The 23,478-nt window shown below is 44.9% G+C and overlaps 1 protein-coding gene across 2 annotated transcripts in view; it reads left to right on the forward strand.

Moving 5' to 3' along the window:
• Positions 1-23,478, forward strand: part of LOC141156672 (WD repeat-containing protein 47-like) — a 45,218-nt gene that overhangs the window by 17,040 nt on the left and 4,700 nt on the right. For both annotated transcript variants that reach the window (XM_073642902.1, XM_073642903.1), the window contains exons 5-10: positions 3,047-3,107; positions 11,865-12,028; positions 12,127-12,296; positions 13,022-13,192; positions 13,366-13,497; positions 16,667-16,885. In XM_073642902.1, coding sequence (XP_073499003.1) covers positions 3,047-3,107; positions 11,865-12,028; positions 12,127-12,296; positions 13,022-13,192; positions 13,366-13,497; positions 16,667-16,885 — 917 coding nt within the window. The remainder of the gene's footprint in view (positions 1-3,046; positions 3,108-11,864; positions 12,029-12,126; positions 12,297-13,021; positions 13,193-13,365; positions 13,498-16,666; positions 16,886-23,478) is intronic.

The following is a 23,478-nucleotide window of genomic DNA, read 5'->3' on the forward strand; positions in this document are numbered from 1 at the left end:
AGGGGTGCAGTTTTTAGAATGGTGTCACTTTTGGGTATTTTGTGGTCCCTAAAAAAAAAATGGTTTTGTAAATTTGTTGGAAAAATTAGAAATCTAACCCTTTTAGCTATCTAATGAAAAAAAAATTTGGTTCCAAAATTGTGCTGATGTAAAGTAGACATGTGGGAATTGTTAAGTATTAACTATTTTGTGTAACGTATCTCTCTGATTTAAGGGCATAAAAATTCACAGAAGCTGATGAGGTTAGTTTGACCTCTCATAAAGCCGTGTTGATACTGGGCTATTCTTATTGAAATATTGCAGGATAGCATCTCTTGGGAAACTCAAGGATTTTACCCACAGTAGAGTTTAACTTATTGGCCTATCATTTTTTTTTTTTTTTGAATATTGGCACCACATTTGCTGTGCGACAGTACTTGAATTCTTGAATTTTAGAAACAATGGTCTGTTTTGGTACTTAATTCCTGCAGTACTCGGGGCTGTATGCCATCCAGGTCCGCTAATTTGCTTACTCTAGTGTTTTTGAGGCGGTGTTGTACTTCCTGCTGGGTATAGCAGGTGATATTTAATGGAGAATTTATGGATTCCCTGATCATGTCGTTTGTCATAGGGTTTTATAGAGAAAAAGGCGTTTAGCAGATTGAAAAATAGGAGTAGCCATGTCACCACAGTAGTGTGTAATTCTCCGAAGCTCGGATCCACCCCACTGCTCAGACGGGAAAGACAAATAAATGAAGTAGAGATGGGTCCAGCTACACAGAAAAAAATTCCTGACATTTTACTTGTTCATATTTAAAAATGCCACAAAACATTCATAACAGTCCAAAAGCGAAACACCACTGACTGGTTTCTGGTTCGTATAGCACCCTTAGTCATGGGGATTAGCAAATTGGCCTTTCCCTCATCCTCGTCCAACATTTCTCCCTATTATGTTGAAGGGGCCAACACGATCATTTTTCAGTTTCTTACTGTTTATCCAGTTGAATATAGTGGGATTATTTTTCCTTTCTATGGCAATGAGTGTCTCCATCTTTGCTGCTTTGATTTTTTTTTTTTTTCTCTAATTATTTATTGCCTCATCACTACTCTCTTTCTTTAATTCCCTAAATGCTTTCTTTTTGTCACTTATTGCGCCCCTTACAGCTCTATTTAGCCATAGTGGTTTCCTCCTATTTCTAGCATGTTTATTCTCATAGGGTATATATTGTGCACAGGTCCTATTCAGGATGTTAATAAATGTCTCCCATTTGCTTTGTGTAGCTTTATGTCTCAGGATATCGTCCCAGTTTATTGCACTAAGATCATCTCTCAACGGTTGGAAATTTGCCTTCCTGAAGTTTAGTGTCCTTGTAACCCCTCTACGACACATCTTATTAAAGGTTACATGAAAATGTATTATTTTGTGATCACTATCAGGCTATTTGCCCACGTTGCAGAAATGAAGCAGAAAATTTCTGCTTAATTTCTGCAAGTCCTCTCCCGGAAAAACGCATGCGGAATTCCGCACGTGTTTATTGCGCGTTTTTCGTGCGTTTATCGCGCGTTTTCCACATGCGGAATTGCATTGTGTTTTTTAATGCATTGCACAAAGGCAATTCCGCTTGCGGAAACGCAAAATTAATGGACATGCTGCGGATTTTTGAGCGCAGCATAAACTCTGCTGAAAAATCAGCAGCATGTGCATAGAACTTGCAGAATCCCCTTGGAGACCATGGGGAGCGGATTACCTAGCGTTTCACAAGCGTTTACGCTGCGGAAATTCCGCAGCATATACGCTTGAAAAACGCTACGTGGGCACACAGCCTTACCCAAGTGACCCCCACCTTGTATGTATTTGATGTTCTCTCTAGCCAATTGGTTAATATTAGGTCTAGCAGTGCCCCCCGTTTGAGTCCTGCACCAGATGTGAAACGTAATTGTCTTTCATTATTGTCAAAAACCTGTTTCCTTTGCTGAACCTGTAGGTTTCTACTCTCCAATTTATATCAGGGTAGTTGAAGCCCCCTGTAATAATTTCTTCTCCCTGATTCGCTGCCTCATCTATTTGCTTTATGAGAATATTTTCAGCCGCTTCCATAATATATGGAGACATAACAAAATGCATTTTGTGATTACTTCTGTTATCTTTGTCAAATGTTTCAGATCACAAAACAAATATGAGATCTTGCTTTTTTGCTAGACGGGCCATAGTTTATTCAAATTTCTTATTTAGAAACACATTTCTAAGTGTTACAATTCTTTCAACTTTTCTTTATGGGTTTAATGGAAAAAAAACAATCACCATTTTTTTCCCTACCATTTATTGATCACCATTATCTATTCAATGTATTGTAAGGATTGTGTGTGTTTTTTTTAAGTGTTTAAAAAGATGTAATTATTGTAAATGTTTTCATTTAATTTTTTTTAGTAATTTTATTGGAAAACAATTCTGACATTCATTTTACCTCTAACATACAGATATATAGAGATGTATCTATCTATCGGTACAATATTCCTGTAAAGAGGAAAAATACTAATTAGACAGACATATCTCCAGGTTTATAGTGTGAGATCTGATATAGTTATTTAGATAACAGTTGTTCATAATATCTTTTCTCGATATTCTTCGGTGAATGAGTTGTTTTGTAATATAAACACTACTTATTTATTGTTATTCATATTTTTTTTTCTCTTTAATTTTTGTGTCATTGGTAGGGTAGCAATTAATCCATTGTATTTTAAATGTCAGAATTTGGATGTGGAATAAAATGTATTTTTCCTACTCGGACCTGGCTGGTCCCCTCCTTGCACGCCCAGTAGATGCCGCTTTCCTGGATGCTGGATGGTACAGCCGTGCAGTGTATGAGCGTCTGCTTTTTTACACCTGCATAAAAGACTGAGAACTAAACTTTTTTAGTCCCATGGTGTCCTAGTCCATAGATATAGAGAAATATATATATATATTTTTATTCTTCTTTGCTATCTTTTTTTTTTAATGGCTAAAACCCGTTACCAGTATACACACTTAACCCATCTCTGTAACATTCTGCATAATTTTTCTTTGCAGTGGGAAAGTTGGACCAAACCTTGAAGAACCTGTAAGTGCTGGAGCAAGAAAAAGTTCAGAGGTGAGAAGTTACAGAAAATAAATACTCAGCTATAAATACTGGGGTACTTATTTAAAGGGTTAACAGGCCCAGGGTCCCATTGTATCTAGTTTGTTTGTGGTGAATGTATTTTGACCCATTTAAAAAAAAATAAAATAAAATAAAAAAGTGATGACCTGCACAGGGTGCTTGGAGGTAAATGTTTGTAATATTGCTCATAATATTTTTGGGAGATTTTAATTGTGACATTCTGTAAGTGGTGTTTTTCTCCTTTTACTGTTTTGGGCTCCTGTACATATGTCTCTGTGTCAGGCTTAGCTTCTCTCCGGGGCGCTCCAGAGACTCTGGAGGAAATGCTGATTTCTGGCCTTAGGGAATAGTTTCAGCATTGCCTGCATCTGTTATAATGTCTCACGTCTCCCTCCACTGAATGTGAAAACTGATACACAAAATTGCACACAACTGACATACAGCATGGGAATCTAGCTTAACCCCTTCAGGACCCAAGGGATTTTTCATTTTTGCACTTTCTTTTTTTTCCTCTTCTTGTTCCAAGAGCCATAACTTTCATGTTTTTCTGCAACATATCCATGCTTGTTTTTTTTTGATAAAATGAATGGTTTCATTCAAAACTAAAACTTATCTTACAATGTACTGGAGAAAGGGAAAAACAATGTTAAGTCCTCTGCAATTTTGAGGAAAAAAAAACACATTTCCACCATTGTTTTTACGGTATTCGTTGCGCAGTAAAAAAAAATTTAAATGACCGGGCAACATGATACTCCCTGTCCGAATAGTATCCGGCACGGCTCGATCCCTGGCGGCCACTACACTATGTTTTTCTCTGAAAGACTAGTGTTTCAGAGTTAACAAATGCGGCTTAATTCTGCAGCCTGTGTCTGATGCATGTTGCTGTGGATCAGGCAGATGTATCAGCATCAGGTTCTCTTTAAAACCATTTTTTCCCCTTCTCCCATGACAGCACCACCTGAGAGAGGGTATCCGCCCACCAAGGACAGGAACCTACTGAATTAAAAGGCGGTACCTCTCTTCCGCATCAGTTTTTGTTTCCTGTCCTTGATGGGAGCCTCTCTAGGTGGTACCTCGCCTACCTGATCGTGGGGTCTGGACCGTGGATCCCGGGATCGATGCTTCCTGGAGGCCGTGAAGAAGCAGCAGTTGGTCCTCTGTTCCCAGCCCCATCTTGCTGCTACTTGGGTCTGCGTGTGGGGGGGCTGCCTTCTGGGGTCCTCTCCCGCGTGCGCCGGGTCCTGCGGCCGGGTCTGCGCTCACATGGTGGCATGGCTGAGCGCGCCGGCCGGCAGGTCTTCCGGGTCTGCGCACGTGTAGGGTTGCGCCATGGCCTATGACGTAGCGCGCCGTAAGTCCGGGCTGCGCACGCGCGGGGTCGTGGGGCGCCCTAGTACGTAGCGCGCCGGAAGCCGGGTCTGCGCTTGCGCGGGGTGCGATGCTCGGGTCATCCCCGCTGCAAGCGCGTCTGGTACCGCTGGGCTGCGCACTCGCAGGGGGGGCCCCGCGGCGGAGCACGCCAGCTCGTAGAGAAAAAAAAAAGAGAGAGAGCTCGCTGCCGCAAGGGGAGGAGCCTAGAGGAGGTGGAGCCCTAATGCTTCTTAAGGGTGGGAAGCTTTCAAGATGGCGGTGTCTGCATCCCCGTCATAATGAGTGAGGAGCCGCAGTCACCTGGGCAGCAGCTGTCACCGCCGCAGGAGGAACAGCAGCAGCCACAGCCGCCAAAGCAGCGTAAGCGGCTTAAGCAACCGGAACGTCGAGAATCTTCCCATCATCAAAGCCATAGCAGTGGGGGACGTGTGAGTGCCGGCAGAACCGGTCATAAAAGACCTCGTCAGTCCACCTCCGCCAGATGGGAGCCCTCATGTGAACGGCAACCACCACCTCCGGTACCCTAGTCTGAACGGCAGTGTGGCGAGTGATCTTCGTGAAAGTCTCACCTTAAGTAATGTGCTCTTCTCTGTTTTCCTCTTTCTCTCCCTTCAATTCTTGGGGGTGTTAGGAGCCAAATAAGTGTAGTTCTAAAAGTATAAACAAGGAGTGTGCATTATGTAAAAAACCTTTGCTCGGACTGTATCCAGAGAACATAGCAGAGGAGTCCCCCAGGTTTTCTATGGAGTTAAAAAATCTAATCCAAACGGAGGTCAGGGATTCTTTAAAAGGCTTAACCTCACGCAGGAAGAAGAAGCAGAAACAGGTTTCCTCGGACTCAGAGGAATCAGTAGAGTCCCGTTTTACAAAAGAATTTCCTTCCTCCTCTGATCTCTCCTCATCATCATCATCGGAGTCTTCAGATGATGATGGTGGGGGTAGGCCTTGTTTTTCGGTAGATAATACTGAGAGACTGGTTAAGGCCATTAGAGTGACTATGGGTATTACTGATACCAAAGCTCCCCGAACAGTTCAGGATGTCATGTTCGGGGGCTTAGACCAGAAGAGGAGACGCACATTCCCGGTTAATGAAAGAATCAAATCTCTTATAGATAGGGAATGGAAAAAAACGGAGAGGAAGGGTCAGCTGCCTTCTTCCTCTAAGCGGAGATACCCCTTTGAAGAAGAGGATGCAGCTAGATGGGACAAAACCCCTAAGATTGATGTGGCCATCGCAAAGTCCTCAAAAAAATCCACACTGCCCTATTGAGGATTTGGGGGCCTTAAAAGACCCGCTTGATAAAAAGGCGGAGTCTTTCCTTAAACAGGCCTGGGAGTCGTCAGCAGGGGCTCTTAAACCGGCAGTGGCAGCCACCTGCACCGCCAGGTCTATGATGATCTAGCTTCAACAGTTGGAAGACCAGATTAAGGGGAATGTCTCGAGGGAGAAGATTCTGTCGGACCTTCCTCTTGTGCAGGGGGCGGCTGCATTCCTGGCAGATGCATCAGCAGATTCAGTTAGGCTGGCTGCCCGGTCTGCAAATCTCTCTAATGCAGCCCGTAGGGCATTATGGCTCAAGAGCTGGCCAGGGGATGTGCAGTCAAAGACTAAACTGTGCTCAATCCCTTGTGAGGGGGTCTTCCTGTTCGGCAAGGGCCTAGATGATATCCTGGATAAGGCCGCAGACAAGAAACATGGGTTTCCCACTGTGTCTGTTCCCCGATTTAAAAGCTCCTTTCGGAAGAGGAAGTACAGTCGCAGCAAAGCTCCCAGAGACCAGAGTAGCTGGAGAGACAGGAAGCCGTATAACAGAGGCTTCATGTTCGGGGGTCCATCCTCCGAGAATAAGAAAGCCCCTAAGTGACAGTCCTCCCCAGGTGGGAGGAAGGTTGTCCCACTTCCTGCCCGCCTGGGGAAAAAATTTCGTCCAGTACTTGGATTTTAGGGATAATCAGGAGGGGGCTCAAATTAGAGTTCAAGAACATGCCCAGGAACACCGTCAGGATTTCAGCCCCCAGAGGCCTAAGGGAGCAGATAGCCCTGCAGCAGGAAGTTCTCTCTTGTTGTGAAGGGGGTTCTAGTGGAAACACCTGTACCCGAGCAAGGAAGAGGGTTTTACTCAACTCTCTTCCTAATAAAGAAGCTGGATGGCTCCTTCAGAACCATTGCCAACTTGAAGAAGCTGAAAGACCATTTGATCTACAGGCTGTTCAAGATGGAATCAATAAAGTCGGCCATAAAGATGTTGTTTCCGGACTGTTATATGTGCGTCCTCGATCTGAAGGATGCTTATTACCACGTTCCAATCTTTGCAGCACATCAACAGTTTCTGAGGGTAGCTGTACAGTTCGGCAAGCACGTAAGGCATTTTCAGTTTGCAGCTCTTCCCTTTGGCATCTCCATGGCTCCAAGAGTTTTCACAAAAATTATCCTGGAAATCACAGCACATTTAAAGGAAAAAGATATCCTGGTCATCCCTTATCTGGACAATTTCTTAGTGGTGGGCAGATCAAAACAACTCTGTGCTCTGGCTCTGGAGGACGTCATGGCCAGTCTAAAGGGCCTGGGTTGGCTGTTAAATTTAGAGAAGTCAAGACTGGAACCAAGGAGGGTTCAATCTTTCCTGGGTCTCATTTTGGACTCAGAAAATCAAACCTGTCTTCTACCAGAGGACAAGAAGCTGAAGATCAGATCCCTAATATCTCGGGTTATCAGCAATCCAACCATGACCTTGAGGAGTGCAATGTCTTTATTGGGTACAATGACATCTTGCATCCCGGAGGTTCAGTGGGCCCAGTTCCATTCCAGACGTCTTCAACAGGAGATCCTGACTGCAGACAGGAGGCTCAGAGGTAGCCTGAATGGAAGAATATCTCTTCCGGATGTAGTAATCAACTCGCTGGACTGGTGGAGATCTCCGGTCAATCTATCTTTGGGGGTTCCTTGGTCCTTCCAGGTGTCGGATACAATTACGACAGACGCAAGTGCAGAAGGCTGGGGTGCTCACCTAAGAGATCATTCTGTACAAGGCCTCTGGTCGGACAGCGAGACGGGTCTCTCCTCCAACATGAGGTAGCTGTTGGCAGCCAGAAACGCTCTAGAAAAGTTCAATTCTTTTCTCCGGGGTCATCACATCCGGATAATGTCGGACAACCGAACGACAGTCGCCTGCATCAATCAGGGGGGTACCAGGTCTCTTCCTCTGATGTTAGTAGCGGATCAGATCTTTCGTTTTGCCGAGAGTCAGCTGTTCACGTTCTCGGCGCTGCATATAAGAGGAGAGGAGAACATAAAGGCCGATTTCCTGAGTCGTCACATCTTAAAACAGGGAGAGTGGGAGTTGAATCCAGCCGTATTTCAGCAGATTGTGGGCCGATGGGGACAGCCTCAAATAGATCTGTTTGCAAACAGACACAATCGAAAGACCGAAATCTTTTGCTCCCTGAATCCAAAAGAGAGGCCGTTTGCGGTGGACGCGCTGCAGATTCCTTGGCATTTTACTCTGGCCTATGCCTTTCCCCCTTTAATGCTGATCCCTACCATCCTAAGAAAGATCCGAGAAGAGCAGGCGAGGGTTATATTGATCGCCCCGTTCTGGGCCAAGAGACCATGGTTCACTTGGATGAAGAGAATGTCCCAAGCGGATCCATGGGTTCTTCCGGACATCCCAGATCTCCTCAGACAGGGCTCAGTCTGCCATCCCCAAAGATCAGGCCTGCATTTGACGGCCTGGATTTTGAAAGGTCACTACTGACGCAGGAGCGGTTTTCTCCGGATCTGGTTACTACTCTACTGGCGAGTAGAAAGCCGGTAACGACTAAGATCTATGGTAGAACCTGGGCTAAGTTTCTGTCTACCTCGGGTCAGTCCGCCAAAGGGAGGGTTCCTATTGGGGCCATACTAGAATTCCTCCAGAAGGGGTTAAGCATGGGACTAGCCACCAGTACTCTTAAGGTACAAGTATCAGCTCTGTGGTCACTATATAATTACGACTTGGCGGCGAATAGGTGGATCATCAGATTCATTAAAGCTTGTGGTAGATCCAGGCCTATTCCTACTCTAAGGATGCCTCCTTGGGACCTTAATTTGGCTCTAGAGGCACTAACCAAACCTCCCTTCGAGCCCTTAGAGAAAGTTTCAGAAAAAATTCTAACTTTAAAGACAGCCATACTGGTAGCTCTGACATCAGCTCGTAGAATTAGTGACTTACACGCACTATCTGTTAACCATCCATTCACTCAAGTGTGTATGGATAGAGTAATCTTAAGACCAGACCCGGCCTATCTTCCAAAGGTAGCCTCCAAATTCCATAGGACGCAAGTAATCACTCTCCCTTCCTTGTATCCTAACCCTAGGGATTCAGAGGAACATAAGCTTCACACCTTAGATGTTAAGAGGGTATTAGTCCAGTATTTGGAGGTGACGAAGGCCTGGAGGAAAAGTTACGCCTTATTTATCTCCTTTCAGGGGGCTAGGAAAGGGCTTAAGGTTACAAGAGGGACCATAGCTAGATGGGTCAGGGATACCATTACCTTAGCATACTCTTCTAGCAATCTGCCGATTCCAGAGAACCTGAAGGCTCACTCCACCAGAGCGGTAGCTGCTTCCTGGGCTGAGAAGGCGGATGTGCCCATCGACATCATATGTAAGGCGGCAACTTGGTCATCCCCCGCTACATTCTACAAGCATTACCGTCTTGATCTTTCCTCTTCTACTGATCTATCCTTTGGAAGGAAGGTGTTGCAAGCGGTGATCCCTCCCTCTGGTGTCTGATCTCTATAAATCTCTCAGGTGGTGCTGTCATGAGAGAAGGGGAAAAGATCCTAGTTACTCACCGGTAACGGGATTTTACAGAGCCCATGACAGCACCCTATTAATTCCCTCCCCTTTTTCACTATGGTGTGCACTTTTTAAGGTGTTTTATTACAAATGTTAAGGTGGCAGTTATGTATTAACCTATTTTTCGGAGGCCCTCTCATGCTCTGAAACAAAAACTGATGCGGAAGAGAGGTACCGCCTTTTTATTCAGTAGGTTCCTGTCCTTGGTGGGCGGATACCCTCTCTCAGGGGGTGCTGTCATGGGCTCTGTAAAATCCCGTTACCGGTGAGTAACTAGGATCTTTTTTTATTATTATTTATCATTAGATCGCTTACACAATAGACTACAATACCACAGTATTGCAGTATACATAGAAACTGCGGCTCTCCTGTGAAGCCCATGCAGTGCCTAACATGGCATTTACGAGGTCCTTCAGCAGGTCCCCAGTTGTCATGATGACCCATCACAATCTTGTCGAACGAGGACTGATGGGAGCCGGGCCTACATGCAGTGGCAGTGATGTTGTTTATGTGCTTCAATCCGAGATCGATGGCAACATTTTAAATGGTTCAACTGCAGTGATGGGAGTAAGTTCTGGTCACTGCAGTGACAGGCCTGCGCTGGCTAGGAGTAAGCTCTGGTTTGTGCAGTGACAGGCAGGTGCTGGCTTGGAGTAGGCTCTGGTCGCTGCAGTGACAGGCAGGTGCTGGCTGGGAGTAGGCTCTGTTCGCTGCAGTGACAGGCATGTGCTGGCTGGGAGTAGGCTCTGGTCGCTGCAGTGACAGGCAGGCACTGACTGGGAGTAAGCTCTGGTCGCTGCAGTGACAGACAGGTGCTGGCAGGGAGTAGGCTCTGGTCGCTGCAGTGACAGGTAGGCGCTGGCTGGAAGTAAGCTCTGGTCGCTGCAGTGACAGACAGGTGCTGGCTGGGAGTAGGCTCTGGTCGCTGCAGTGACAGGTAGGCGCTGGCTGGGAGTAAGCTCTGGTCGCTGCAGTGACAGGCAGGCACTGACTGGGAGTAAGCTCTGGTCGCTGCAGTGACAGACAGGTGCTGGCAGGGAGTAGGCTGTGGTCGCTGCAGTGACAGGTAGGCGCTGGCTGGGAGTAAGCTCTGGTCGCTGTAGTGACAGGCCTGCGCTGGCTGGGAGTAAGCTCTGGTTGCTGCAGTGACAGGCAGGTGCTGGCTGGGAGTAGGCTCTGGTCACTGCAGTGACAGGCAGGTGCTGGCTGGGAGTAGGCTCTGGTCTCTGCAGTGACAGGCAGGCACTGACTGGGAGTAAGCTCTGGTCGCTGCAGTGACAGACAGGTGCTGGCAGGGAGTAGGCTCTGGTCGCTGCAGTGACAGGTAGGCGCTGGCTGGGAGTAAGCTCTGGTCGCTGCAGTGACAGGCAGGTGCTGGCTGGGAGTAGGCTCTGGTCGCTGCAGTGACAGGCTGGTGCTGGCTGGGAGTAGGCTCTGGTCGCTGCAGTGACAGGCTGGTGCTGGCTGGGAGTAAGCTCTGGTCGCTGCAGTGACAGGCAGGTGCTGGCTGGGAGTAAGCTCTGGTCGCTGCAGTGACAGGCAGGTGCTGGCTGGGAGTAACCCCGGTCACTGCAGTGACAGGTAGGCGCTGGCAGGGAGTAGGCTCTGGTTGCTGCAGTGGCAGGCAGGTGCTGGCTGGGAGTAACCCCGGTCACTGCAGTGACAGGCAGGTGCTGGCAGGGAGTAGGCTCTGGTTGCTGCAGTGACAGGCAGGTGCTGGCTGGGAGTAACCCCGGTCACTGCAGTGACAGGCAGGTGCTGGCTGGGAGTAACCCCGGTCACTGCAGTGACAGGCAGGCGCTGGCTGGGAGTAGGCTCTGGTTGCTGCAGTGACAGGCAGGTGCTGGCTGGGAGTAACCCCGGTCACTGCAGTGACAGGCAGGTGCTGGCTGGGAGTAACCCCGGTCACTGCAGTGACAGGCAGGCGCTGGCTGGGAGTAGGCTCTGGTCGCTGCAGTGACAGGCAGGCGCTGGCTGGGAGTAGGCTCTGGTCGCTGCAGTGACAGGCAGGTGCTGGCTGGTGTAAAGTAGGCTCAACTCCTTAGCCTGCTTCATACATTTTCATCATAGGTCACTAAAAATGTATGTCACAGGTCATTAAGGGGTAAAAAGGATATTCCCAAAAAAAGCAAGTGATCCCGTAGCCATAAGTTGGGTACAAATTGATGAGGGTCCTAAAACTGGGACCTTCAATGATCCCAATATCAGGGCTGTGGATCCTGGAAATGGGGCTTTGGTGTCCTGTTCTGAAGTGAGCAGAGGTGTGTATGCTCGTCTCCCAGTCATTCTTTGTCTATGGGACTGCTGACTACAGCACTTGGCTATTTTCAGCAGTCCCATAAGGCAGAGGTGGAGCATGAGGCTGAGAAGACATTTGTACCTTTGCTTTTTATCAGAGGGGGACATGTGCATGATACCTACTGGCTGTGCGCTCGTCATCCACAACTCTTACCTTCTGATCCCTTCAAAGTTTACACATGGATTCTTGCCATTCATTTTTTTTTAAATTAATTATATATATTTTTGGGATTTAACAGGCAGACGGAAAATCAAAACAGCAATTTATCTGCCTGACAACAATGGAGGACACACAGGCGGTCCGTGCGGTAGCGTTTCACCCCAGCGGATCACTTTATGCTATTGGATCAAATTCTAAAACGCTTCGAGTTTGTGCTTACCCTGATGCCTTGGATCTTACCAGGTAAAAGACTTAATACTTTCTTGGAGTACTAGCTAGGACGACGTACAGGGGCCAACAGCAATGTGCAGCTCTCCATTGTTACATTACTTTCGTTTCAGTGCCCCAAGCAGTCCCACGCAGCCACTAATCCGATTTAAGAGGAACAAACACCACAAGGGTTCCATTTACTGTGTGGCCTGGAGCCCCTGCGGGCAGCTACTCGCCACAGGATCTAATGACAAGTATGTGAAGGTGCTGCCGTTCAACGCTGAAACCTGCAATGCAACAGGTAAGACTAAGTGACTGTAACATTGGGTGTCACATACTGCACCCTCTATTTTCCTGTAGCTTTGCCCGACATTAAAGAGGTTGTCCACTACTTTATCATTGATGATCCATTCATAGGATAGGTCATCAGTGTCTGATCGGTCGGCTCCCCCACTATCAGCTGTCCTCTGTGGCGGCGGCCGCTGGCCAGAACTGCTCAATTGTGGAGCTGCTTTGTCTTCTGGTAGTGTCCGCGGCTTTGTACTGCGCATCCACCTTCTATTGATTTGAATAGGAGGTGAGTGTGCATTACCCAGCCGCGGCCACTATCAGAAGACGGAGCAGCTCTGCAAGTGAGCACTTCCAGCTGACGACCACTGACACAGAGAACAGCTGACCGGCGGGGGTCCCGGTGTTGGACCCCGACTGATCAGACATTGTTGAGCTATCCTAAGAATAGGACATAAGTGATAAAGTAGTGGCCAACCTGTTAAATAATATGTAATAGTCTGTGCTGCATCCAAAAGGCATTTTCCAGTATTTAATCTCTTCTAATGGGGTATGGGAGCTAATGCTGGGACTGAAAGGGTGCTGACAATGAATATAATGTGGAGTAGTGTTGGCCCCTGGGCGGCCATATTAGAGATACGCACTTTTCCCCTGTAAGGACAGTGTATTTGTTTTATGGCAGCTGAAATCAACCCTTGTATCAGACTGGGGCCTGTAATAGAGAATCTTGCCTTTCAGGACCAGACCTGGAGTTCAGCATGCATGATGGAACGATTAGAGACCTGGCTTTTATGGAAGGGCCAGAGAGCGGCGGTGCAATACTGATCAGTGCAGGAGCCGGAGACTGTAATATCTACACTACAGACTGCCAGCGTGGCCAGGGGCTTCATGCATTAAGTGGGCACACAGGTAAGCAGCACTTCTGTGGCACATTGATTTGTTAGGATCTTATTAGTCCTGCCATGCACCCCACATATAGGAAGCTGATAGACCTATGAAGTGTGAACTGCTGTGTATTTTACATTGGTGAATGTCCTTACATTAAACCTAGTAATGAAGAATATTTTGTGACTGTGTGATAGGGCACATCTTGGCTCTTTACACATGGAGCGGTTGGATGATTGCATCAGGATCCCAAGATAAGACTGTCCGATTTTGGGATCTCCGCGTTCCCAGCTGTGTTCGAGTGATTGGCACTACGTTTCATGGAACAGGTAACCTAGTACCTTATTAATATAGTTATATACTGTTGTGCTTACATGGCAGTATCTTCTAAATTTGCCGTTCCTTACCCCAGCAGACTACAAAATTATCTGGCAATAGTAAAAGTTAATGAAAAGAAACTGAACCTCAAGAGAAGAAAAAAATGTGATCTCTGTGTAGCAAATAAAGGCATATATAATGATAAAGGGGAAATTCTGGGTTTATACCCCTCATCTCATGTGGTTGTGTGTTATACGGGGCACATGTAGCATTTTAGCGTCCGATAGTTCGGACTAGGTAGAAGGTGAATTTGTGGTTTTGAGCTCTCTGCTGATCGATGCTCCCCTGACAGTCAGGATCCCAAATCATAGATAAGTATAATCTAAAAAATTGTGAAGATCACACATGCCTTTATGAGGGATGCAGACCTCGCCTTGTACTAACTGAACATATAGGAGTTTTATATGTGACGGAGATGGAGCACCTGGTAAATCTGACTAACATATATAAAATGTATGTTCCATATACTGTATATACACAATGCTAATTGGCTCAATATCCGATTCATGGCAGCTGCTTATAGTCTCAGGACCAGAACGGAGCCAGAGATAGAATAAGGAAATCTAGTATTAAACCACATCTACAAGAAACAACTGCTGTTCTGAATCTCATGGAACTGATATATAAATGTGAGACGGGACGTATAAAAGCTAACCGCTGGATTGTTACAGATGATGATCATTAACAAAAACATTTTCATTGGTTTTAAGATGTTTGGAGCTTGTTCTCGATTTTTCTAAGTACAAGAATTTGTAAAGAATGGAAAACTTCTCTGCATGTTAAATCATTCTGAGCATTGCAGATTATTATTATTATTTATTATTATAACGTCATTTATTCCATGGCGCCTTACATGTGAAAAGGGGTATACATAGCAAAAACACTAACAATAATCTTGAACAAAACGTGACAGCGACTGGTACAGGAGGAGCGAGGACCCTGCTCGCGAGGGCTCACAATCTACAAGGAATGGGTGAGGATACAGTAGGTGAGGGTAGGGCTGGTCGTGCAGCGGTATGGTGGGGCGAGGGTTACTGCAGGTTGTGGGCTTGTCGAAAAAGGTGGGTCTTCAGGTTCCTTTTGAAGGTTTCCACGATCGGCAAGAATCTGATGTGTTGGGGTAGAGAGTTACAGAGTAGGGGGGATGCATGGGAGGAAACTTGTATGGGATTGTGGGAGGAGGGGAGTAGAGAAGGAGATCTTGTTAGGATCGGAGGTTGCGTGCGGGTATGTACCGGGAGACTAGGTCAGAGATATATGGAGGAGACAGGTTGTGAATAGCTTTGTATGCCATGATTAGGGTTTTGAACTGGAGTCTCTGAGCAATGGGGAGCCAGTGAAGAGATTGACAGAGAGGAGAGGCCGGGGAATAGCGAGGGGACAGATGGATTAGTCAGGCAGCAGAGTTTAGGATGGATTTGAGGGGTGCGAGACTGTTGGCAGGGAGGCCACAGAGCAGGAGGTTGCAGTAGTCAAGGCGGGAGATGATGAGGGCGTGCAGTGGTGTTTTTGCAGATTCATGGTTGAGGAATGTGCGCATACGGGAGATATTTTTAAGTTGGAGTCGGCAGGAAGTGGAAAGGCTTGGATATGTGGTTTGAAAGAGAGTTCAGAGTCCAGGTTTACCCCAAGGAAGCGAGCTTGAGGGACTGGGCAGAGTGGACAGCCATTGACATTGATAGATAGGTCAGTTGGGGGGTTGAATGAGATGGCGGAAAGATGATGAATTCTGTTTTGTCCATGTTAAGTTTTAGAAATCTAGCAGAGAAGAAGAATGAAATAGCGGACTGACATTGTGGGATTCTGGTTAGTAGGGAGGAGATATTGGGTTCAGAGAGGTAGATCCATGTGTCATCAGCATAGAGGTGACACTGAAAGCCGTGAGACTCTGAGTTGTTCCAGGCCTAGGGTGTAGATGGAGAAGAGAAGGGGTCCTAGAACTGAACCTTGGGGGACACCGACAGATGGGGGGCGAGATGAGGAGGTGGTGTGTGAATGGGAGACACTGAATGTCTGGTCTGTTAGGTATGAGGAGATCCAAGATAGGGCCAAGTCTGTGATGCCAAAACATGAGAGAGTTTGTAGTAAGAGGTAATGGTCCACTGTGTCGAAGGCTGATGACAGGTCTAGGAGGAGGAGGACAGAGTAGTTTTATCTTGTAGTAGTGTTAGTAATAGTATCTAGTCTTGTATCTTGCATTGTATGCACCTTTAGAGCTGCGTTCACAAGTTGTGGCCAGTTTTAATTTTATTGCTGCTTTTATAGGAGAAACACATAATTTTGCTGTGAATCACCACAAAAAACATTGTTATTCTACAGTGAGGCAAAAAATAAAAACATACTGCCGCAACATGATCACAGCCCAAACATGAATTCATCATTATTGGAGATTGGGAACTTGTCAGCTTTAGGCCTCATGCACACAGTTTTTGTTGGTGTTTTGTTGAATGGCACAGACAAAATTTTCCATAAAGTGGGGAAAAATGTTTTTCTGAAGCCCTTTTGGCAAGGCGGGCAGGCAATTGGACTGACCAATATTTTACATTGATACCACTAACCCTTTATATAGTATTTTTCCATGGGGTTGAGGATGTAGTTATTCTATTTTGTGCCTACATTGCTTTCATTAGAGCAGGGGTGCACATCCTGCAGCCCGGGGGCCACATGAGGCCTCCAGTGCCATTCTGGGTGCTCTCTGAACTCCTCTGTTGTCCAGTAACTCTGTAAAGCTATGGGGATAGGTGCACTCATTGTATAGTCATCCTCCTGTGTTTTTTTTTCTGGGCTGGTAAATAGGGGAGGAGAGGACCCTCTTTGTCATTCAAACCTAAAAAGTTTGTGCACTTCTATTAGAGCATTGGTATTTTCCACACTTCTGGTTCTATGCAGACATGTAAAATAGTGTTGATGAATATCTGTCAGTGGAGATATGTTTCAGAGAGCAGTGAAGGCATGTAGCCAAAACCATACTGATAAAAGAATGTTCACTAGTTTAAAAACAATCCCAATTTATTCCAATTATTTTTAATCTGTGTAACGCTTAGAGTGATTTATTGTGCTTTTCATTTCTTCTGTGTTCCTTAACAGAATTGTAACTTTTCTTGTTATATCGCCTTGCAGGCAGTGCAGTGGCCTCAGTGGCAGTAGATCCCAGTGGGCGGCTGCTTGCCACAGGACAGGAAGACTCTAGTTGTATGCTGTATGACATCAGAGGAGGCCGAATGGTACAGAGTTATCACCCACACTCCAGTGATGTGCGCTCTGTCCGTTTCTCCCCAGGAGCACACTACCTGCTCACTGGTTCTTATGACATGAGGATTAAAGTTACAGATCTACAAGGTATGTTCTTTATTACTGATGTATAAATAGTGTTAAATGGGTTGTCCACTACTCTAACAACCCCTTCTGAATCCCTATGTTTGCCCCCAGTAAAATAATAACACTTATACTCAGCTCCAGTGCCATTCCAGCAGTGTCAGCACTGGCTCTCCCTGGGCTCATGTGACACTGTTATATCACGCAATCCCAGTAGACAATCAGCGCTGGTTTTACTCTCCCTTTCTTCGCACAAATCAAGACATCCAGAGAAAGTAAGAGCTGCGGCTGCCCGATCACTTCATCCAGATGTCAATTACATCCATAGTAGAAAAGGTGAAGCCAGCGCTGATTGGGCGCAGAGATCGCATGACATAACAATGTCATGTGAACCCTGGGAGATCAAGTGCTGACATTGCTGGAAAGGCGCTAGCACTACAGATGAGTATAAGTGTTATTATTTTACTGGCAAATATAGAGATTCAGAATTATTTCCTCGCTGAAAATGAATTCTCTGCTTGGGAACATCACATAAAGGAATACCCTTTTCAAAATGTTCACACACACAGTAAAAGCCTTTTTCAGATGACAGCATTTTGGTCCGTTTTTGGCATCATAAATTGTAAGCTTAAACCAGGAGTGGGTCCAACCAGGCATGCATACATTTCCATAATAGTTTTCTTTGTGCAGATTCCATTCAAGGTTTTGGCTAACAAAAACTGCTGCTGCAAAAAAAAAGATCAGATGCACCGAAATCTGTAAGTTGAGGGGTGGTGCATGATATAGGGGTCCCCTGCTTCTCCTCTGGATGGTAATGTGTGGCTCACCATTCTGCTATCTACAGCACACGCACATTATTACTTTTATATCACAAGTGGGGTCACTTAGTAGGTAGTGTTTGATCATAACTAAAGGCTAAACGAGGTTGCTCTAACTAGGTGAATAAATGTATGGAAAATGCATATAGTAGCCTACATAATAAATAAAATATCCAAAAGCTGCCCTATTATAGCACATGCATGTAGCCTGGACTTTTAAGCACTGATATGTCTTTTTACTGACCTGAGATATAGAAGTGAATGGTATCCCCCCGATGGGTGAAAAAAATGCAGCAGCTGTCAGCTGTACACTCTAGTGGACACTGCTGCATCAGCCACGATCAGTGTTAGCATCCATTATGGCCATTTAACCCCCTGGATGCTGCTGTCAATATTGACAGGAGCATCCAAATGGTTAACAAAGTGTGGGGGCTCTCTCTTACTGTATATTCCCATCAACACCATGAAATCGTGATTGTGGGGTCCTGATGGTTGCCGTGGCAGTCCAAAGCCAAGTAATGGTCTTCGGATCTGCCCGCTATAGTGGCCTGTTTAGAAGTTTGCAACATTTTGGTGATAAAAATATATTTTTTTATTCCTGACATTCAACTTTGCATTAATTCCTGAAAAGCACCTGAAGGGTTAACAAACTACCTGACAGCAGTTTTGGATATGTTGGTACTGTTGGAAAATGTTGTAACTTTTGGGGGTTTTCCATTACATAGTTCCCCCAAAGTCACTTCAAAACTGAATAAGTTTTGTAAATGAAAAATTACTGCAGAATTTTTCAACCTTCTAACATCCTAGCAAAATAAAAGTACAATTGACAAATGGCGCTGATGTAAAGCAGTCATGAGGCCGATGTTACTTATTTAGCATTTTGTGTGTTAAGACTATCTGGATTAAAGGTGGAAACCTTTTTTTTTAACTAATTTTATTATCACGGTAATATCACACTGAGCGATAACATAATGGCATTTTATATCATAACAACCAATTCTGGATATTCCAACTTATAACAAAACATGTAGAAGATAAATGAGACTTCAGACATTACATATTGCAAGAGTTATACAATTACTATGTCACCCAGAGTGAAATGTAGATAACACATAGAAATAAACAACTTAAAGCTCAATAAGACTTACTTGACTTGTGGTCTAGTTTCAGAACTTCATTTATATTAATCCTTATTATTGTTACATTCTTAACTCACTATTTCGACCAGGTCTCAAATTTTGGCAGTAAGGGCTTGTAGGGTTTCTTCTGTTTGCGAGATATAACCCATATCCTCCACACCTTTTCAAACTTTTCTGGGCATTTCCTATTACATATAAAGTGTTCATATGAAAGCACTGTGTTTGCCATTTTTAGCCACATGGAACGATTTGGAGGTCGTTTATCCATGGTTTGCATAGCTTATTGTTTTCCTATTTTCACTAAGGGGTTAAACACGACTGGTGAGAGAATGACGTACCCCTAAAGAAAACTGTAATGTTTTCACCAGTTCACCAGTGGACCTGACGTGTACCTCCTCCGATGGAGGGCTTCGATGTATCCCAGTGTATAGGCATACCGGGAGATATGGCCTCCGTATGGATAAAGAGAAATAAATAAAGTTAAGAATAGATTAGTATCTGATCCTATTCATACTTTGTGGTATATGAACATGTGAGGACATGCTTTTCGCCCTTGTTTGTGAATGGATCCCTGTGAATACACGTGATGCGGACACTAGGAGCTGTCCCTCATATACATGATGAGGGAATGTGCACAGGGTCAGTATTTGCAGCAGAAAAATCTGCTGTAATAACTGATGTATTGGCAGTATAAATACAGCATGAAATGCATGCGTTTTTTACTCTTCTTTTGCATGTTTTTCCCATTCATGCAGACATCCCCCTGTATACTGTTTGAGCACACACACAGCCCCCTATATACCTTAAGGGCCTCCACACGGCCTTCGGATCAGCATGAGACCCCTATAGTCCCTCCATGTCCAGCAACGGACCCCCATAAACATTTAAAAAATGACGTCATTTGGTCCGCTGTCTCACTCGCTGATTGGTGGAAGAAGGGGCTGGCGGCACCATATTGCACCAATGCAGTCACCACTGTCTGCATCCGGACTGGTGGGGGAGGGTGCGGTGCAGCCAGCGGGCCACTGTTTTCTGCCCACGGCTGTCTTTGGTCCGCGGGCCGAATGGGGACAGCCAAAGGGCCCAGGCCTGAACTAGATGATACAAGGCAATCAACACTTGTTTGCTGGCCTGGTCACAGAGGCCAATGAGAAGGGGATCATGTTCTAGTCAGACCACCCTGTCTCCACAGGATGATCGTTAGGATTGAGTGTTCTTGAACAATCCTTTATTGTATTACCCATACCCAGAGCTTCCTATCTAATAATACATGCACAGGATTAAGCAGGCCTAAAAGTAAAGTAGTGTTCCCCAACCAGATCTCTGGAGAAAAATGTGTCCCTCAGACCCCCAACATCTGGCTCCACAATAGATACGCTGTGGTGCACTCGGCACCAGAGAGAAAAACACCTTCACCTGCAGTGTAAACTGGATAAAGGAGCCATCATTAGATCCCAGCCTATATAGCCATTGTAATAGTTAATGTGGCTTAAACTGGCCAGCTTCCTAGAAAAGGTTCGGGGCTTCTGACGTGTGGCCCCCGCAACCAGTCAGTATGTGAATGAAATTGGCCACAAAGAGAGGTCCGATAAAGGGCCTACAAATCTCTTACAAAGATTTCTATCTCCTATTCTAGAATTGTGGGTCAGTTTTTAGCATCATTGTTTCATCAGTGAATTTCACACAAGAAAAAATATATAAATCTGTTACCAAACCTGGTATTCATTGCAGTGTTAATGATTTTCACAGAGCCATAGGCTTGTATGGGTAATGCCATATTCACATCTCTGTGGGCCACGCTCCTGGGCCCACACTGTGATTGACAGCGGTTGTGGGTCTCCTCACCTGAACTTGACATCCTTATAGGTTTATGTAGGCATATAGGGGGCTGTCAGGTTCAAGTCAGGAGCTTTGTACTCTAGGCATCAAAAACATTGCTGAGTATCCATGGAGTCCTTCAGCACTAGCTTATCAAACAGACACTCCCTTTAACAGTACAAATTGTGTGTATTATTAATGGGAACCTGTCACATCTAGAAATGCTATTTACCCTACAGTGGTGACCAAAAGTTTTGCTTTTTTTTTTAAAGTGTGATTTCTTCTGTCTGGTTGCTGTGCTGCTATTTCCCTGGTGATGAATTTAAAGTGCATGAAGTTGTCGTCATGCATGACCTTAATTTTAACCAGAATGCTTTTGAATATAGGTCTGGTCATTTAATTAAAGAAAACTGACTAACAAAAGTTTTGCATATACTATTTATTGATCACAACATGGAGAGTAATTCATTGTTTACAATGCCATAACTTAAAGAAGAACAAAGCGATCAAGATCACCCAAAAGAATGTTTCTCAATGTAAAAGACAAATTTTATTGTATGGATATAAAATGCAATACACATGTTTGACAGAAATGGTGCAAATACACACACTATAAAAAATCCATCGTAATGTAGGACCGACGGGGTCCGTTCTGTGAGAATCACAATAGCTCAGTGGCCATGTGCCCTATCATTCGGTGACCCACCTAGCCGTAATAGGGTCCAAATAAATGTAAATATATAGAAGTTAAAGATGTCCAGGAAATTAATACTGGTCTATAGTAAAAAGTTCATTGAATAGTCACCAGATAGTTTGATGCTTAACTATCCACAAGAGATAGATATATGGACAATTAATTCCTACCTGGACACAGAACCATATGGTGTGGGAGCTCACAGAAGGGCCACGCGTCCACCCCTAGGGCCCCGTGGCCCTTCTGTGAGCTCCCACACCATATGGTCCTGTGTCCAGGAATGAATTAATTGTCCATACATCTATCTCTTGTGGATAGTTTGATGCTTAACTATCTGGTGACTATTCAATGAACTTTTTACTATAGACCAGTATTAATTTCCTGGACATCTTTAACTTCTATACATGTACATTTATTTGGACTCTATTACGGCTAGGTGGGTCACCGAATGATAGGGCACATGGCCACTGAGCTATTGTGATTCTCACAGAACGGACCCCGTCGGTCCTACATTACGATGGATTTTTTATAGTGTATGTATCTGCACCATTTCTGTCAAACATGTGTATTGCATTTTGCATTTTATATCCATACAATAAAATTTGTCTTTTACATTGAGAAACATTCTTTTGGGTGATCTTGATCGCTTTGTTCTTCTATGAGTCTATATGAGTGGCGTTTTACCCTTACTAGCATCCTCAGGTGTGAGTTATTCTGTCTCATTTAACATTTAATATGCACCAGTTGAGAATTATAGGTAATGCCATAACTTAGTATTTTGGAGCTTAAACTCTTGCTTTAATTACTGCACTACACCTGCGGGGCATTGAAGCCACTCGGGTATTCAAGACATCTTGCGGGATCTTGCTCCATTTCATTTGCAAATCTGCAAACAATTCATCTTTATTGCTATGGGTACGGACCCTAACCCGTCACCATAACTCATCCCAAAGGTGCTCTATAGGGTATAAATCAGGTGATTGGCTTGGCCATTGCAACAGGATAACATTTTTCTTTGCTAACCAATTTTTTTCCATCCCCTGCCTACTTTGGTTTTACCGTGTGGCAGCATTACATTCTCCAGCATATCCTTGTACATGGTAGCATTCCTAGTTCCATCAATTCTATGCAGAGGGCCAATGGCAGATGCAGAAAAGCAGTCCCAAACCATGACATTGCCTCCACCATGTTTCACTGTAGGTGTTTGGTACCTTACATCATTACGTTTTCCAATTGGGCAGTATACATAGTGCTTGCCATCACTACCAAACCGATTACACTTGGATTCATCCGACCACTACACCTTAGACCAATCTGTCTCTTTCCATTGACTGTGTTCTTTGGCAAACTCAAGTCGGACCTTCCGGTTCTTTGCAGAGATGAAAGGCCTCTTGACTGGAACTCCTGCATTCAACCCTACTGCTCTTAGCCGTCGCACCACAGTTTGGAGATTCATTTTGACCCCATATTCTTCGTTAATTTCATGGTAAATCTGTACAGCACTTTTATGGACATCAGAAACTGACTTTTTCTAAATAATGTGATCAACTCTGGAGGAAGTTTTCCATGGTCGCCCATTTTGGGGTTTGTCAGCTGTTCCATAACCTTCTTTTTCTTTCTTTAATATATGTGACACTTAACTCTGAGGACAGTTGAATTCCATAGCTACCTCTTTTGGCTTTTGCTTGACTTCACTCTCAGAATAATAAGCTTCCCGACATCTGGTGATAAAAAAAAAAATTAGGCAAAATTCGACTACCCATGACAAAATATGCAAAATATTGGCCCAGCAAATGTTGAAAACTAATACATAAAGGGATAAAACAATGTCAAACACCATTTTTGTCTTTATAGCTGACAACCATTTGCTAACGGTTAACTAAAATCACCAGGAAAATGGCATCACAACAACCCGACGGAAGTAATCACACTTTAAAAAAAATGCAAAACTTTTGGTCGCCACTGTATTTTCAGGTCATCTGCACGTTTTTTGTCCCTTTTTATTGGTGGTGTAGATGTCCGCTGGAAAACACACTACTGTGGAGTGCACACAGTGACCTACCTGAGGAGAGGACATCATTTCATCTTTGGCTAGCCATCTGTCATGACTGTTGCATATCAGCCTGCTATTTTCCCCATGATCCATGC

This window comes from Phyllobates terribilis, unplaced genomic scaffold (assembly GCF_046119375.1).
Source record: "Phyllobates terribilis strain yellow unplaced genomic scaffold, ASM4611937v1 Scaffold_8__6_contigs__length_399053987, whole genome shotgun sequence".
Lineage (NCBI taxonomy): Eukaryota > Metazoa > Chordata > Amphibia > Anura > Dendrobatidae > Phyllobates > Phyllobates terribilis.